Here is a 17060-nt window from a genome sequence, read left to right as displayed (position 1 = left end):
GGGGGTGGTGGAAGGGGTGCCGAATATTTGAATAGATTTCCAGGCCTTTCTTCCAAGGTACCTTTTACCTTTAAGTGGACTTGAATGTCCAACCTTTCATTTAGCAGCTGTGTTCTGTCACACACAATATTTTCTATGTTTGTAGTTAATGAATCCAACAATTAATTACAGTGGTCACACACAAGTTGCAGATAATGGGCACTATTATACAGTTTATGCAGGTGAGAAATGCTCAAGATACAGTTATTTAGGGCATGTTACAAAGTTCTTTCAGGGCTGCTAATAAATGCCAAAAGGGCATGCCACTCTATTGTAAGCCTCGACCTGAAAGCATTCAGTTCAAGTTCTGGAGGTCAGTGAACCCAGCTCCGGAATTAACCCACAACCTGAAGGCACCACCTTTAACTCTGTGGGTTAGCAATTCCAGGTACCCCAATTAAGTGTCCAGAGGCACCCTACTCCATAAGCCAGCCTCTTGCCCCAAAGCACTCAGCTTTACTTTGTCTGTGGCCTGGGAAGCCCACCATACCACTGTGCCTCATGCTCTAACTTCTAATTCTGCTGCTGCTCCTGTGAGGTCATAGCTGTCTTGTAGATCAAGTTGGCTAACTATGCAGGTATCTCAGGGATCCATCTGGAGCACACTCTACTCTTGGCTCTTACTGGTACTGAGATCTCCCCTCCTGCTTCTCAGAGGGTTTATTTTTATATCTAGCAGGATCACAGTCCAGTGAATCCTGTTCACAGTTACTCACAGGTGAATCTTAGTGTCTCCCCCCACATTCTGGCCCAGACCCATGCAGGTAGAAGTCATGTGGTGGGCGCTACAGAGACTTTGGCAAGAAAAGCCACATTAAACAATTTTCTGCTCCTTCAATAGCCAAGTGTGTTCATCATTTCTACTACCCATGCGCACCTTAGTTGCCCAGGACTTAGTGTAATCAATGGTTCCTGCCTACTTCTGATTTTGCTTCACTGAACTTGAAAGTAGAGTGATATCTGTTACTGCTTTACTTGGAGGGCACCAGATGAAGAGTGACCTATACCTGCAGGTCCTTCAGAGGACCTAATTGACCTCGAAGTATAAAATGGATCATATGGTTAACACATCATCAGACATTGTCATTCTAAAACAAGGCTTTTCCTTCCTCATTGATCGATTTCATAGCTACTGAGGTCATCTTCTCCCTGATTAGAAGCAAAGAGGAAATGGTAAACTGTGTGGACAGGAGCCTGAGCACTGTCACACAGGCAGATTGAAAGCATGTGGGTGAAAGACAGATGATGAATGGACCACACCTTTTCTGTCCTAACACACTGTGCCTTGTCTGTGTGTAAGGAAGGAGCTGGCTTCTTGGTATCAGAGGCCTGCCTGCTGTCAGCCTCAAATACAGAGCTGCACGAATATTCCAATATCCACAGAGAATGACAATTGCTCTTTCCCAGTGTAGCAACCGTCACTGTATTGACTCTGTGAAGAGCAGTGTCCTTCTCTGTACCCGTTGTTCTCTCTTGTAGGCTGGTGGGATGTCCCCACTTAGAGACCCCAGGGTATACTGTGTGCTTCTCTGTTGTCTGCACTATGTCAAACCCTCCGGTGGCTTCTATTGCTCCCCTCTCATTGGTAGGGAAATGATTTGAGCTCCTCTTCCCACCATCTGCTTTGAAATGACTTTGGTTTTCAGCTGTTCCTTTGGACTTTGACTTGGTATACTGGCTCTTTTCCCAGCTCCTTTGGATTATTGCCTCTTCTGCATTCTGTGCCTGCCCTCTCAACCTTCTTTCCCTCCAAGAGGCACATTGTTTCTAGAACTTCATGCCCTTTAGCCTCCCACCCCTAAGCAACCCAGACTCCCAAGGGATATGGTGCCCTGTGGGGAAGCACAGACATGGAAGATATCACCACGTGACATCTTGACAGATGACACGCTCACCTCTGAGACCCAAACTTTGTAAGGGCACAGATCACGCCATTGTGTGTTATTAATGGGGAACTGTAACCCAGACAGTGGTGAAGGAATGACAAGGCACTGAACCCATACAATGAGGATGGCTGGTGATCTTGTGGCTTCCCTGTTCCAACAAGATTGTGTATGTTCTCAGTCAGGGACAAAAGTCTTCACACCTGTGGCACATTCAGCCCTTCAGAGACCTGTACTCCACACCACTGATGCCTCATAGCCACACCCATGACAGAGGCTGGTAGGAGTCTTCTCTTCCTCAGATGTCCTGCTATTACCTCAGACCTAGCAAGGTGAGAACTGAGCTCATCGACTCTGCCCAAAGCAGATTCCCCAATCCTGAGCCTTCCCTATCTTACTGGTCCAGACTCCTGGTTTGGAAATATGATACACCTTTGACTCATGTTTCACTTGAAGCTAGCTCCCACGGGTCCACCCAATCTGATTTTTGCCAAGTCAAAACTCATCACTGGGCACAGGGCCCATGAGTCTGTGTTTATGGCCCTTCTCTTGAAGGGAGACATAGCCTGGGCCTTCTGAGCTTGGCATCTTCTAACTAGTTTAGAAGTTTTGGCTTTTCACACTAAGACACCAAATGGAGCCAGCCAGAGCTTATCAAAGGGCCCAACCTGCTGAAATAGATCTCTCTTGTATTTACGTCTGAGGGCACTTTGTTATTCCCTGGACCCAGACCCCTCTCATTAATCTTCCCTGTCACACTTAATGTGAATTCTGCGCAGCTTTAAAGCGCCTTGGCCAGCTCTATGCTTTTGTATAATCTTGTCAACCATTTGACCTTTGTCAACTATATCCTGCCCTTACATGTCTCCTTATCTTTCGTGCACCGGTGTTCTTAGAAAATTCCTACTCATCTGTCAAGGTGAGTCCTTTGAAAAACTGCATACCTGCTTCTGTCATATCACGGTGTCTGTATATTATGTTTATGTATTATGTTTTCTCTAGTAGACTATAATTTTGGGGGGCAGGCTCTGGGCCTGATTTATCATTACCCCTCCTTTGCTCAGGATCTGGACCCACACAGCAGTGGATCCAAAGAGTCTTAGCTGCATGGATCTGTTCAGTCATTCATAAGAACGCCCTCCTACACAGCAATGTGCTATTAATTCTGCTAGACCCTGAGGACCCAGCCATGAGCAAGGCAGACAGAGTGTCTAGGGTGCCCTTTCCCTCATGGAAAAGATTATCAGTTAGCAAGGAAGTAAGTATATCCACAAGATACTTTGGAATTGCTTTAGTCAAAGAGGCTACTAAATTTAGATGGAAGACCTCTCTCTCAGAGAAGATGGCTTTGGAGCTGCAACCTACAGGATGAAACTAAACCACACAAGCCAGCTTCAGGCCGAGGTAGGAGCAGCTGCAGATGTGTGCAGGATGACAAGTCCTGAAGTGTTTAGGAGTGAGGGAGACTGACGCCACCAAAGCATAAGGAGCTTGTGGGGAGAGCAAAGTGCAGTTGACCTGGCCAGACCTGGTAGCGCCTCTTTGATAGGTCATAGTAGCAAGCTCATATTTTTTCCTAAGAATAATTGAACGTATTTTGAAACAGTAAAAACCTTTCAAATGTATGGCCGCATAGGGGTGAATCTGCTGGTTATAATCCCTACTTTAGCTGTCCTTCCCCCTTTTTCCTGCTGCCTCTTCCTTGGTTTGGACACAACTTGATTCCATTCAGACCCCAAGCTTTTCACTCCGGTGCTTCAGATGTAGGTCTTGCCTGGCTCCTCTTTTGGCCTTTGCACTGTGAATCAGTGCCTCAAAGTCCTTCCCCCACCCCACCCCCACCAATTACTTATCTTGCCATGCCTTCCTCTTGAAGGAACCAATCTCTGCCTCAGCTGGGTTCTCTCGTCCATAACCTACTCCCTTTTAGTTGAAAGCCTCTCATCCAGTGAGCTGTCTTGGCACAAACATGATCATTGCTATCTCCTGGAATTATCTCACTAAAGGATAAGAAGAACGAAACAAAGCTAGCTACCATATATGGAACACTTCCTATGTGCAGGGCAATGTACTAAGCACTCTTTGACATATTACCCATTTAATCATGATATATCAACTCTGTGAGTTAGGTATTATTATTATCCCTATTTTATAGATGAGGAAATTGAGAGAGATGACTCAGTAAATGCCAGGGCTGAGTTTGAACTCAGGCTTTTCTGAACTCAGCCTCTGAGTGTAACTGTTAGTATCCTGGGTGGTTCTCTGTGTCCCGGAACCCTTACCTGTACCATCCCCAAAGCCACTCCTCTGTGGCTTATATTGCTCACCTGCCTCTCTCCATTCCAAAGGTACATCATCACAGGGGATAAGCAGAGAGCCTCAGAATATTCCATTTCCATGCCAGCAGAGTACTTGAGTGTGTGACCCACTATTGTCCCCAGCATGTATGCTCACTAGTCACATGTGTAGGTTTAGCCAAATGAGAAAACATGACTACTCCTGCCTTTATTTTGGAGCTCTAGTGGTGCTGTTTGGTAATAAGCATTGGACTGTTAATCATAAGATGGGCAGTTCAAACCCACCAGCCATACAGCGGAAGGAAAATGAGGCTGACTACCCCCCATAAAGATTTAAAAATCCTTGGAAACCCTATGTAGGCTTGCTATGAATTGAAATCTGCTCATTGGCAGTGAGTTTGGTTTTCTGAGCATTCAGTTTATATGTGGGAGTTATGCCTCTTGAGGTTGTAAATGTTCTTTCCTTCTTGGAAAATACAATGTGGAATTGGAGTTCCATTCCTTTCAAGTCCCTCCCTTTTACCCAGGAGTAGGTGGGGACTAAAATGATAGGTGGCTGACGGAAGAAGACTGGTTAATTTAAAGACCATTCTAAGAGGCAAGGTTGCCCAGCAATGAAGCCAATTGCCCCTAGATAAGGGGAAGCCAACCCCCTGTTCCTATAGCTTTTGGCTCTTAGAGGAGAGATTCAGTGTTACGGCAGTGACTAGACTGTATATGCTTTGAGATGGTAGTGTGGAACAGAGACTAAGATACAGTGCACCTGATTCCTTGGATGGTGCTTTCTGAGAAAAGGGCTGAAAGTGGCAGTGGAGGCCTCTCAGCCTGGATCACTCCCTGCCCCAAGGAAAGTGTTGCAGGTATGGGGCAAGTTCAGATGCTGCTGTGGCCATCTTGGTATGTGCTGCTGAGCTGCTAAGCTTGAGATGAGTCCTTGTTGCTTTCTGCTTTGCCTGCTTCTTCCCCAGGTGATAATTGGATCTTCTAGAACCCAGATCTGCAATGACAGTGAGGTATGTCACCTCTGTATTGCTGATCCTGAGGAGTCCAGAGAGCCCTGGAGGCAAATGGTATCATGTGCTAAAGACTTGTGAAAAGGGAGGGAACACTCTTACTAGGAGGGCATGGAGATGGTACAAACCACAGATTTCTTGGATTCTTATGAAAGTAGATTATATGGTGATGGAATAAAAGGGTTTTGTGGTTTAATCTGCACAGTTCTAATTCTTCCCTTATTCTGTATTTGCACTTTTAGAGTAGAGACGCGGTCCCTTACAGCAATAGGAGTCATGGCCTCCAATGCGAGTCATGTGTTAGAGGCTGCCCTTGAGCAGATGGATGGAATCATTGCAGGTAAGATCAGAACTGTTAGCCTCCACATTAGAAAACCTGTTGTGTTTCCTTTTAATTCTCTTGCTGTTCATGCCGTCTCTTTTTTTAAGAGCACAAGCTTGTAGAACTCTGATATTTGGTGTGATAATTTATGTCTGCAATGAGACCATTTGAATGTGTCTTCTGTTAGCATCCAGCTCTGTCTGAGATGGCTTGTTTTTTTAATCATTTTTTGGAGGCTCATACAACTCTTATTACAATCCATACATACATCAATTGTGTAAAGCACATTTGTACATTCGTTACCCTCATCATTCTCAAAACATTTGTTCTCCATGTAAGCCGCAGGTATCAGCTGCTCATTTCCACCCCCCTCACTCCCCCCTCCCTCATGAAGCCTTGATAATTTATAAATTATTATTTTGTCATATCTTATGCTGTCCGTCGTCTCCCTTCACCCATTCTTCTGTTGTCTGTTCCCCAGGGGAGGAGGTTATATGTAGATCCCTGTAATCGGTTCCCCCCTTCTGCCCCACCCTCCCTCTACCTTTCCAGTATCACCACTCTCACCACTGGTCCTGAAGGGATCATCCATCCTAGATTCCCCGTGTTTCCAGTTCCTATCTGTACTAGTGTACATCCTCTGGTCTAGCCAGATTTGTAAGGTAGAATTGGGATCATGATAGTGGGTAGGGAGGAAGCATTTAGGAACTAGAGGAAAGTTGTATGTTTCATCATTGCTACACTTCACCCTGACTGGCTCATCTCCCTGCGACCATTCTGTAAGGGGATGTCCAGTTGCCTACAGATAGGTTTTGGGTCCCCAATCCGCACTCCCTCTCATTCACAATGATGTGATTATTTTGTTCTTTGATGCCTGATTCCTCATCTCTTCGACATCTGGTATCACACAGGCTGGTATGCTTGTTCCATGTGGGCTTTGTTGCTTCTGAGCTAGATGACCGCTTGTTTACTTTCAAGGATTTAAGACCCTAGACGCAATATCTTTTGATAGCTGGGCACCATCAGCTTTCTCCACCACATTTGCGTATACACCCATTTATCTTCAGTGATCGTATCAGGGAGGTGAGTACACAATGCTATGATTTTTTGTTCTTTGATGCCTGATAACTGATTCCTTTGGCACCTCATGATCACACAGGCTGGTGTGCTTCTTCCATGTGGGCTTTGTTGCTTCTGAACTAGATGGCCATTTGTTTACCTTCAAGTCTTTAACACGCTAGCCGCTATATCTTTTGATAGCTGGGCTCCATCAGCTTTCTTCACCACATTTGCCTATGTACCCATTTTGTCTTCCATGATTGTGTTGGGAAAGTGAGCATCATGGAATGCCAGTTTAATAGAACAAAGTATTCTTGCATTGAGGGAGTACTTGAGTGGAGGCCCAATGTCCATCTGCTACCTTAATACTAAACTTATAGGCACATAAATCGATTTCCCCATCCTTATATATAATTATATTTACATATGTACATGCCTGTATTTAGACCTCTATAAATACCCTTTGCCTCCTAGCCCTTTCCTCTCTTTCCTTTGACTTTCCTCTTGTCCCACTATTATGCTCAGCCTTCATTTGGGTTTTAGTAATTCCTCTCAGTTACATTACCCTTGATCACACCCTACCAGGCCTCCTACACCCTCCTCACCACCGATTTGGATCACTTGTTGTTCCCTTGTTCCTGGGTTTGTTAACACCACTCCCTTTCCCCTCCCCCACCACCCACATCTTCCTCTTCCCTTGTCCCCCTGGAACTGTCGGTCCTGTTGTTTTCTCCTCTAGATTGTTCATCCAGCCTATCTTATTTAGACAGACCTGTGGAGATAATAACTTGCACAAAAACAAGACAGAGCAAAACCAAGCAACAAAAGAAAACAAAGCAAAACAACAGCAACAAAAAGCCAATAACAAAAACAAAATAAAACACACAATAACAACAAAAAAGAAAAGCTTGTAGTTAGTTCAAGGACTGTTTGTTGGCCTTTAGGAGTGTTTTCCGGTTGAATCTGATGGGGTGCCAAGCCCTGGCCCCCAAATCTATTTTTGGTATTCCCTGGGAACTTTGTTGCTCTGTTCCCCTTGCTATTCTTTTGCACACCCGTAGTGTTTTGCCTTGGTGTGGTAGGATCAGATTAGGTGCAATTCCCACACTGTGTCTCCAGTGTTGTTCCCTCTAAGGCTATGGATCAGTGAGGGATGTCGTGTCTCATAGTGGGGCCGGCCATATGGTCTCCTCTGTGGATTGGCTGATCTGAGTGGGAATTTCATTGTCAAGGCTTGGTGGGCCAGGATGTGCTCTACTCTCTCTTCCTCCCACTTCATTTGCTCCCATGTGCTCTCATCAAACATGTCCCTCTCCCTGAGCTGCAACTTCAGTGCTGTCCTCTGATCAGAGATGGCTCTTATACACATAGGAATGGTTTTGATAGAGATGTGGTTTTTGTCTTTTAGTCAACATACCCCAAGGAAAATAAAGGATATTGTCTTAAGTCATGCCCTCTAGTAAAGTTGAGTTTAAAGATACCCCCAAAGAGTCAAAGGGTGTAACTTGGTTCATACTTTCTGTTAAGGTCAGGGTTTGAGATAAGGTTTATTGTGCCAACATGACCAATAAACACATATGGGGGTTAATTGAAGGACAGAAAGATAAATGGCTCAGTGAGCCTCACCTTTCTAGTTCTCAGGTCTCTTACTTTCTGATGGTCAGACCAGGGTGCAGCTCCCTTTGCCAGTTCCCTGCTTCAGCTTGCAAGGCTCACTTCCTGCAAGGCATCCCTGAGGAGAAGCCACATGGACCCACCTTGATGCAGCCCTGGGTGCTGGAGCAGCCATGTGGAGACCCCTACCAGTGCTGAGATGCTTGCACATTCACTGATTCCGTTCTCCTCCTGCAGTCAGTATCATCACGTCTGTTTTTTGAAATGGAGGAGGACTTTGTGGATCAGTGTCGGACACATGGCTAATGTTGGACTTGTGGGCTTGGATAGCGTTGGGTTAGGATGTTTTTTGATGTGCACTTACCCTTTATATAAAACTCTCTCTTATACATGAGTTTTTGTGGATTTGTTTCTCTGAAGTGCCCAGACTAACACCGGGTTTAATCCCAACTTGATCATGTCCATAAGTATACAAGATAACACCCTCCAAAGTGGGATTATAGCCACGGTATGGTTTATAACTCAGTATAAAGACAATCAAAACATTCACAACTGGAACAATAGACAAGATGTTGATAAATGTAGAAAGTTGTCAAGGATTTCATTTTGCTTGAATCTGTCATCAATGCTCATGTAAGCAGCATTCAAGAAATCAAACAAAATCATGAACTTTTTGAAACCCCTTCACACATGATTTCCTTTATATCTGTTGTCTATCATTCTCTTTGCTGCTTTTTTTGATGCATATACTCCAAAACACAATTTTAAAAAATGACTTCTAAATTATGTTGCAGTTAAAAGTCATCTCTATGGTATGAATTCACTGCCATTTATGGCTGACGTGTGAACAATGCTAATTTTTATTAATGTATTATGTGTACTTGAAAGGTGTGTGCATTTTTCTAGTTGTTAGGTGCAGCACACTGTATTTTCAGTAGGCAGATCTTCTGCACAGGATCTTTTTAAAGTGTTGAAGAGCAAGTATGTCCTTTGAGGACTAAGGCGGCCTGACCCAAACCTTGGTGTTTTCAGTCGCTTCATTTGCATTATGGTGTTAGTGAAGAATCTCAGAAGTGCTATGGACTGCCAGGAGAACAAACAAATCTGCTTTGGGAAAAGTATAGTCCTTAGAAGCAAGAATGGCTTGTCTTGCCCTCATGTACTTTGGACATGTTGTCAGAAGAGACCAGTCCAGAAATTGAGTATATATAACCCCAGATTATCTGTTTATAGGTCAGTCTTGTGTACTTAATTGGCTGGACTGGTCTGGGGTCTACAAATTTTAATCAGATCACCTCACTCCTACTTCCAAAGCTCGTCTATGCCTTGCTTCCCTTCTCAGCATAGTCTGTGGTTCTCACCATAGCCAGCGATGTCCTATATGATGACCATGTTTCCAATCACTCTTCCCCTGGATATCTCACTGTAGCAACACACACTGGCTATGGCTATCTCAGTGCCCTTGAGCTTGCTGCCAGAATATTTTCTCCCAGACACTCAGGTTCTTGCTAAAGTATCATCCTATCAGGAAGCTCTCCCTGACCCAATCTCCCATTACTTTTTCTTTATATTCACTTTATATGTCCTCATAGCATTTGTCACTACCTAACCTAATGCATCTGTAGTTTGACTGCTTCATGCATCAGAATATACATTCCATGAGGACAAGGGCTAGCTATTACATTCCAAGGGCCTCAGTTGGTTTGCGATTCATAGTAGGAGTTTAATAAATATTTGTTGCATATGTGTTCTATTTACTTTTGTACATAGGGTGTTTCATTGGTTAGTAGGCAATATTACTCGTTTCCTCATATATCCTTGATCTGGTTGCATAATGAACTTCATCTATTATTTCCTCTTTTTGGCTAATTATTTCAAAATAACAATAAATAATTTTTATGAGAACCATTGATTGGCAAGTTCTATGAGCCATCTCTTAAACAGTTAGATCTGAGATGAGCTATTTGACACATGCAGCAGCATTTTGATGGTGCAGCAGTTAAGGCTCTTGAGCACTGCTAAATGAAAGGTTGGGTTTTCAAACCCACCAGCTGCTTTATGAGACAAGGATGTGAAGGTCTGGTTCTGTAAATATTTAAAGCCTTAAAAACTACAGGACACAGCTATTCTGTTCTACAGGATCAATATAAATTGGAGTTGGCTCGAAGGCAATGAGTTTGGTTTTGACATTTGATGGAAAAGCTCTACATTGAGGTCATTAGTATCTGGAGGCAAGTATTATGTGCTCTTGATGAAAATAATGATGATAATTTTTGAAATGCCTTTGTGATAGGTACTTTTTAATACCAAAATTGTTAATACCATTTCATTTTCAAAATGACTAGATCAAACTGGATCAAGGAGTTAGACTCATCTTTATGGTTTTTAACATAAACTGGTGGATGTGAGTCCTAGCTCAGCTACTTACTACTGGCTCTGGCATCTCTGAGAAAGTTCTAATTCTCCTGAGCCTTTGTTTCCTTGAATATTAAATAGTGGTAATGATTATATCGATCTTATTATACTGTGAGGATTAAATCAATGCAAATAATGTACTCAGACCAGTACCTTAAACTTAGCAAATTCTCAAATGGTGTGGGTTAATTGTTTTGTTGGTATAAGTGTTAATGATATTATTATATTGCTATTCAAGGTCATAAACATGGTAAACGGCAGAGCTGAGTCTGGGGGCCACCTGACTCTCGTTCAGGTTCCATTCATTCCTGTGTTGGTGTTAAAACGTGTAGTGGGACCACAGGAGCACACTGTGAGTGGCTTAGAAGAGGAAAGAGTTCACTGGGAGGAAGAAGGCACTGTTCTGCTTCTGCGTCCACGTCCCTTACCCAGAACTAATTTTCTATCCTCTGTCTTACATATCAGTCTTCCAGTGAGGATTACTTTACTCAGAGGGTGGCACAGTTAAAAGAATGTCTGAAAATTGTGGCACCACATCATGATCTCACAGACACTAGATGTGTGTCCCACAGAATTTTTGGTAAACATTTAAGTCTTCCTCTTTATTCATATTGTTTTATTAATTGAAATGGAATATGGTCAGGCGTGCTGTCACTGCTACCAGAGCACAACTGCTTTTGCATATGTTAAAGTACTCAAACAAGTCCTCCAGGACTGTGCTCTCCCACTCTGTGAAGACATAGTTACTTATTCAATGGAAGAGAACTGTACAGCCTTTTTTAATTCCCCAAGAAACAACCATTTATGTAAAGAATAATAGATTCTCCTTAAAATTGATACAAGTTCAATGATTATTAATAATCATTGGGTCTGATGCTCACGATGGTATATTTAATCAACCCATGGTTATTATATGCATATGAAAGTTTGTTATTGGTGCTAGGTGTCATTAAGTAGGTTTCAACCCATAGCGACCCTATGCACAACTGAATGAAATACTGCCCAGTCCTGAGCCATCCACACCATTGTCCCTATGCTTGGTCCAAGTGTTGCAGCCACCCTGTCAATCCATCTTATTGAGGACCTTCCTCTTTTTCACTTGGCTTTCTACATCCTGTGAAGAGTTACAGTAGAAAAACCACAGGGGAAGTCTACTCTGCCCTATAAGGTTGCTATGAGTCACAATTGAGTAGATAACAGTGAAGGTTTTTTGCTTAGTTTTCTTTTTAACTCCTCCCTCCCCGCTCCCCTCTCCCTCATGAACCCTTGATAATTTATAAATTATTGTTTTGTTTGTTATATCTTAACTGTCTGACATCTCCCTTCACTCACTTTTCTGTTGTTCATCCCAGAGGGAGGAGGTTATATGAAATCCTTGTAATCGGTTCCCCCTTTCCACCCCACCTTCACTCCACCTTCCTGGTATCGCCATTCTCACCACTGGTCCTGAAGGGATCATCTCTCCTGGATTCCCTGTTTCCAGTTCCTATCTGTACCAGTGTACATCCTCTGGTCTAGCCAGATTTGTAAGGTAGAGTTGGGATCATGATAGTTGGGGGGAGGAAACATTTAAGAGCTAGAGGATGATGTCCCTGCAGGGAGCTAATGGGACATAGAGGGGACTGGGCAAATGACAACAGCACGTGTCATGCTGTCCCCTTACAGGAGCAGACTACAACAGAGGACAATTCTGGGTTCACATGGTGTGGAAGCAGCATGGTCTCAACCCCCCCAAAACAGAGCGAATCAAGAAGGGAGCATACCTGGATAAACAATCTGGGGGAGAAAACAATGGGACCAATGGTTGGGGGGGAGGGCATCGGAGAGGGGGAGGTGGGGGAAAGGAAGTGGTGTTAACAAACTCAGGGACAAGGGAACAAGTGATCCAAAATCTGTGGCGAGGACGGTGTAAGCGGCTTGGTGGGGCTTGAGCAAGGGTAATGTAATTGAGAGGAAATACTGAAATTCAAATGAAGGCTGAGCATGATAGTGGGACAAGAGGAAAGTAAAAGGAAATAGAGGAAGGAACTAGGAGGTAAAAGGCATTTGTGGAGGTCTATATGCAGGTATGTACATATGTAAACATACTTATTTATGAGGATAGGGAAATAGATCTATGTGCATATATTTATAGGTTTAGTATTAAGGTAGCAGATGACATTGGGCCCCCACTCAAGTACTCCCTCAATACAAGAATACTTTGTTTTATTAAACTGGTGTTCCGTGATGCTCACCTTCCCGACAAGATTGCTGAAGACAAATGGGTGCATAGGCAAATGTGGTGGAGAAAGCTGATGGTGCCCAGCTATCAAAAGATGTAGCATCTGGGGTCTTAAAGGCTTGAAGGTAAACAAGTGGCCATCTAGCTCAGAAGCAACAAAGCCCACATAGAAGAAGCACACCAGCCTGTGTGATCATGAGATGTCGAAGGGATGAAGTATCAAGCATCAAAGAACAAAACATCATATCATTGTGAATGAGGGGGAGTGCGGAGTGGGGACCCAGGACCCATCTGTAGGCAAGTGGACATCCCCTTATGGATGGGTCACGAGGAGGAGATGAGCCAGTCAGGGTGCAGTGTAGCAATGATGAAACATACAATAAGACATTTTTTATATTTGTTAATTAGTCTTAAATGTAAGCTGCTGCTCTTTTGTAGGGTAGTGTCATTCAGTGTTGGAATTCTCACTTTCTGTGCAAGAGACTGGTTTTATATTTCTGCCAATGTACCTCATTGTAGCTACCACTGTCTGTCAGGACAGCCTGTGCCTTGTTGTGAAGCTGAGCAGGTTTCAGCTGAGCTTCCAGATGCCATCTAGGTAAAAGGCATGCTCTACTTCTAACAGATCAGCCATTGAAAGTCTGAGGGAGCACAGTTCTACTCTCGCTCATATATTGGGTTACTCGGAGTCTGAGTGGGCCCAGTGGCAATTGATTTTTGCTTTCTTTTTTTCCTCCTTTCTTTCTCTACCTACTTTGCTTATTTTTTACTGTTATGTGTTCCATATTTTGCACTTGTAGCATATGATATCGTTTATAGAATTAAACCTTTTAAAAAAATCATTGGGGGCTAGTACAGCTCTTATCACATTCCATACATCCATCCATTGTGTCAAGCACATTTGTACATTTGTTGCCATCATCATTCTCAAAACATTTTCTTTCTACTGGAGCCCTTGGTATCAGCTCCTCATCCCCACCCTCCCTCATGAACCCTTGATAATTTATAAATTTTGTTATTTTTTCGTGTCTTACACTAATCAATGTCTCCCTTCACCCACTTTTCTGTTGTTCATCCCCCTGGGAGGGAGGTATATGTTGCTCATTGTGATCTGTTCTCCCTTTCTCCCCCCACCTTACTCTTACCCTCCTGGTATGGCTACTCTCATTATTGGTCCTGAGAAGTTTATCTGTCCTAGATTCCCTGTGTTTCCAGCTCTTATCTGTATCTGTGTACATGCTCTGGTCTAGCTGGATTTGTAAGGTAGAATTGGGGTCATGATAGTGGGGGTGGGGGAGAGGAAGCACTAAAGAACTAAAGGGAAGTTGTATGCTTCATTGGTGCTAGGCTGCACCCTTCCTTGTGACTTTTCTGTAAGGGGCTGTCCAACTGTCTACAGATGGGCTTTGGGTCTCCACTCCACACTCCCCCTCATTCACAATAATAATAAGATTTTTTTTTTTTAAATAATAAGATTTTTTTGTTCTGGGGCTTTGATGCCTGATCCCATCAACACCTCATGATCACACAGACTGGTATGCTTCTTTCATGTGGACTTTGTTGCTTCTCAACTAGATGGGTGCTTGTTTATCTTCAAGCCTTTAAGACCTTAGATGTTATATCTTTTGATAGCTGGGCACCATCAGCTTTCTTCAACACATTTGGTTATGCACCCATTTTGTCTTCAGCAACCGTGTCAGGAAGGTGAGCATCATGAAATTCCAGGTTATTAGAACAAAGTGATCTTGTGTTGAAGGAGTACTTCAGTAGCGGCCCAATGTCTGTCTGCTACCTTAATACTAAACCTATAAATATATGTACATAGATCTGTTTCTCTATCATTATATATAAATATATTTCCTTATGTACATGCCTGTATTTAGACCTCTCTAAATGTCCTTTATCTCCTAGTTCTTTCTTCTACTCCCTTTTACTTTCCTCTTGTTCCACTATCATTTTGGCCTCCATTCGGGTTTCAGTGATTCCTCTTGGTTACATTGCCCTTGATCAAGCCCTACCAGGCATCCTATGCCCTCCTTGATATTGATTTTAGATCACTTGTTGTTCCCTTGTCCCTGGGTTTGTTCACACACACTTCCTGTCCTGCACCCGAGTCCCCCCAGAACTGTCAGTCCCGTTATTTTCTCCTCCAGATTATTTATCCCACTCATCTTATCTAGGTCGACATGCAGAGAAATAATAAGCACCAAAAAAAACCCAGACCAAAACACAACGGCAAAAGAAAACAAAACAAAAACAAATAAACCAATGACACACAAAAAAGAAAAGCCTATAAATTGTTCAAGGTCTGTTTGTTGACTTTATGAATGTTTCCAGTGGAATCTGATGGGGTGCCATGCCCTGCCCCAAAGTCTGTTTTTGGTATTCCCCAGGGACTTCATTGCTCTGCTCCCCTTGGTGCTCTGTTGCACACCCTTAGTGTTTCGCCCCAGTGTGGTAGAGTCAGATCGGGTGCAATTCCGACACTGTGTCTCCAGTGTTGTTCTGACAGTGCTATGGGTCAGTGCGTGACATCATGTCTCACGGTGGGGCTGGTCCTGTGGTCCTCTCTGTGCATTGGCTGCTCTGAGCAGGAATATCATCCTTGGGGCTTGCTGGGCCAGGGTGTGTTCCACCCTCTATCCTTCCCTCTTCATTTGCTCCTGTGTGCTCTGATCAGATGTGCCCCTCTCCCTGAGTTGTAGCTTCAATGCTGTCCTCTGAAGTGAATTCTCTGTGGCAAGGGAAGGTGTCCACGTAGTTGGGATTGGGGTTGGCCCCACATAGAATTAAGCCTTAATGTTAAAAAAAAGTGTCCCTTAGTCCCCAAAGTGTTAGTAAAGGAAAGAAACCAATGAACAATGCAGGTGATGTAAGGGATCATCTCTCCGATAAATAAGGCAGGAGTCTGAAAAGGAGGTCTGAGAAGACCTAACTGGTACCAAATGTGCCCCTGGTGGAATTGTGTGTTACATGTTGGACTAAAGCAGTTAGAAACCACTCTGAGAGTGAATGATGAGATTTTTCTACTCTCATAAAGACTTGCAATGTCTCAAATACCGTGGGGCAGCTCTACTCTGTTGTATAGGATTATTATGAGCTGGAATTGATTTAGTGGCAGTGAATTTGGCTTGCCTTTTTGAAGAGCCATAGCACGGTTGACCCTATCTTATGGCACTCAGGGAATTGGGAGGCATGCAAAATAGAGATTAGGTCTTATGAATTAAAAAATGAATGCCTTGTAAGCAGAAGAAAGAGCATTAAGCAGCTTGTAAAGTTCAATTATTGAAAGCTGTGTAGGTGCATCCCATGTGTTTAATGGGAACCCAAGGATTTTATAGGAATTCAGGAAGTTATGACTACTTCCTAGAAGACCCTCAAGTCTCATGTCAGCAGTAGTTTTTTTCTAAATTAAAGATCATTGTTATGGTTGCCAGTAGGATGTTAACCTTTGGTTTGCTTTTTCTTCTTATTACATCCCTCCAGATGGCTTCTAGCAACTGCCACAAAGGTTGATTTTTGCATACGGCTTGACTTGTGGAATAACACGTTCAGTGGCTGCATTGAGGCCACATTTGAGTATATCAGCCATCCCGAGTATGTCAGTCAGGACACAGAGGGCTACTTATTCTTATTTGCGGAGGCAGGAGGTTACTCATGCACTTATCTACCAACTGTGCCCACAGATAAGAAATAGTCTAAAAGGATTGCTTTATGACAGTTAAAACAACAACAACAACTTTGTCTGGGGCGCTCCTGCCAGTTCTGATTAGTGTCTGGATTCTTGATAAAGGTTGTTCAAAAGCCAAACAAACCAAACTCACTGCAATTGAGTTAGTTCTGGGCAAAGAAATTTCTGATCAAGACTGGGATTAATCACCTTAGCCTTGGATGTTTGAAGGCTGGTGATGAATCCATGCTCTGAACAGTCTTTGATTGGCCTTGTGATATTGGAGCGTGTATTAGTCTGGGTACTTTCAAGAAACAAATCCACAGAAACTCATGTATAAGAGAGAGTTTTATATAAAGGTTAAGTACACATCAAGAAAACATCCCAACTCAGTGCTGCCCAAATCTACAAGTCCAACATTAACCCGTATGTCCAACACTAATCCATAAAGTCCCCCTCCATCTCACAAAACAGACACAATGATGCCGACTGCAGGAGGAAAGCCGAGTCAGTGAATGTGTAAGCAT

The 17060-nt window shown here is 43.3% G+C and overlaps 1 protein-coding gene across 5 annotated transcripts in view; it reads left to right on the top strand.

Moving 5' to 3' along the window:
* Positions 1 to 17060, top strand: part of PPFIBP2 (PPFIA binding protein 2) — a 186525-nt gene that overhangs the window by 36968 nt on the left and 132497 nt on the right. For all 5 annotated transcript variants that reach the window (XM_045290869.1, XM_045290867.1, XM_045290866.1 and 2 more), the window contains exon 2: positions 5475 to 5572. In XM_045290869.1, the coding sequence (XP_045146804.1) occupies positions 5509 to 5572 (64 nt within the window). In that variant the 5' untranslated portion in view covers positions 5475 to 5508. The remainder of the gene's footprint in view (positions 1 to 5474; positions 5573 to 17060) is intronic.

Source organism: Echinops telfairi, unplaced genomic scaffold, assembly GCF_000313985.2.
Source record: "Echinops telfairi isolate 266 unplaced genomic scaffold, ASM31398v2 ScPeMD7_60;HRSCAF=208, whole genome shotgun sequence".
Lineage (NCBI taxonomy): Eukaryota > Metazoa > Chordata > Mammalia > Afrosoricida > Tenrecidae > Echinops > Echinops telfairi.
This window is presented reverse-complemented; position numbering and strand designations above follow the sequence as displayed.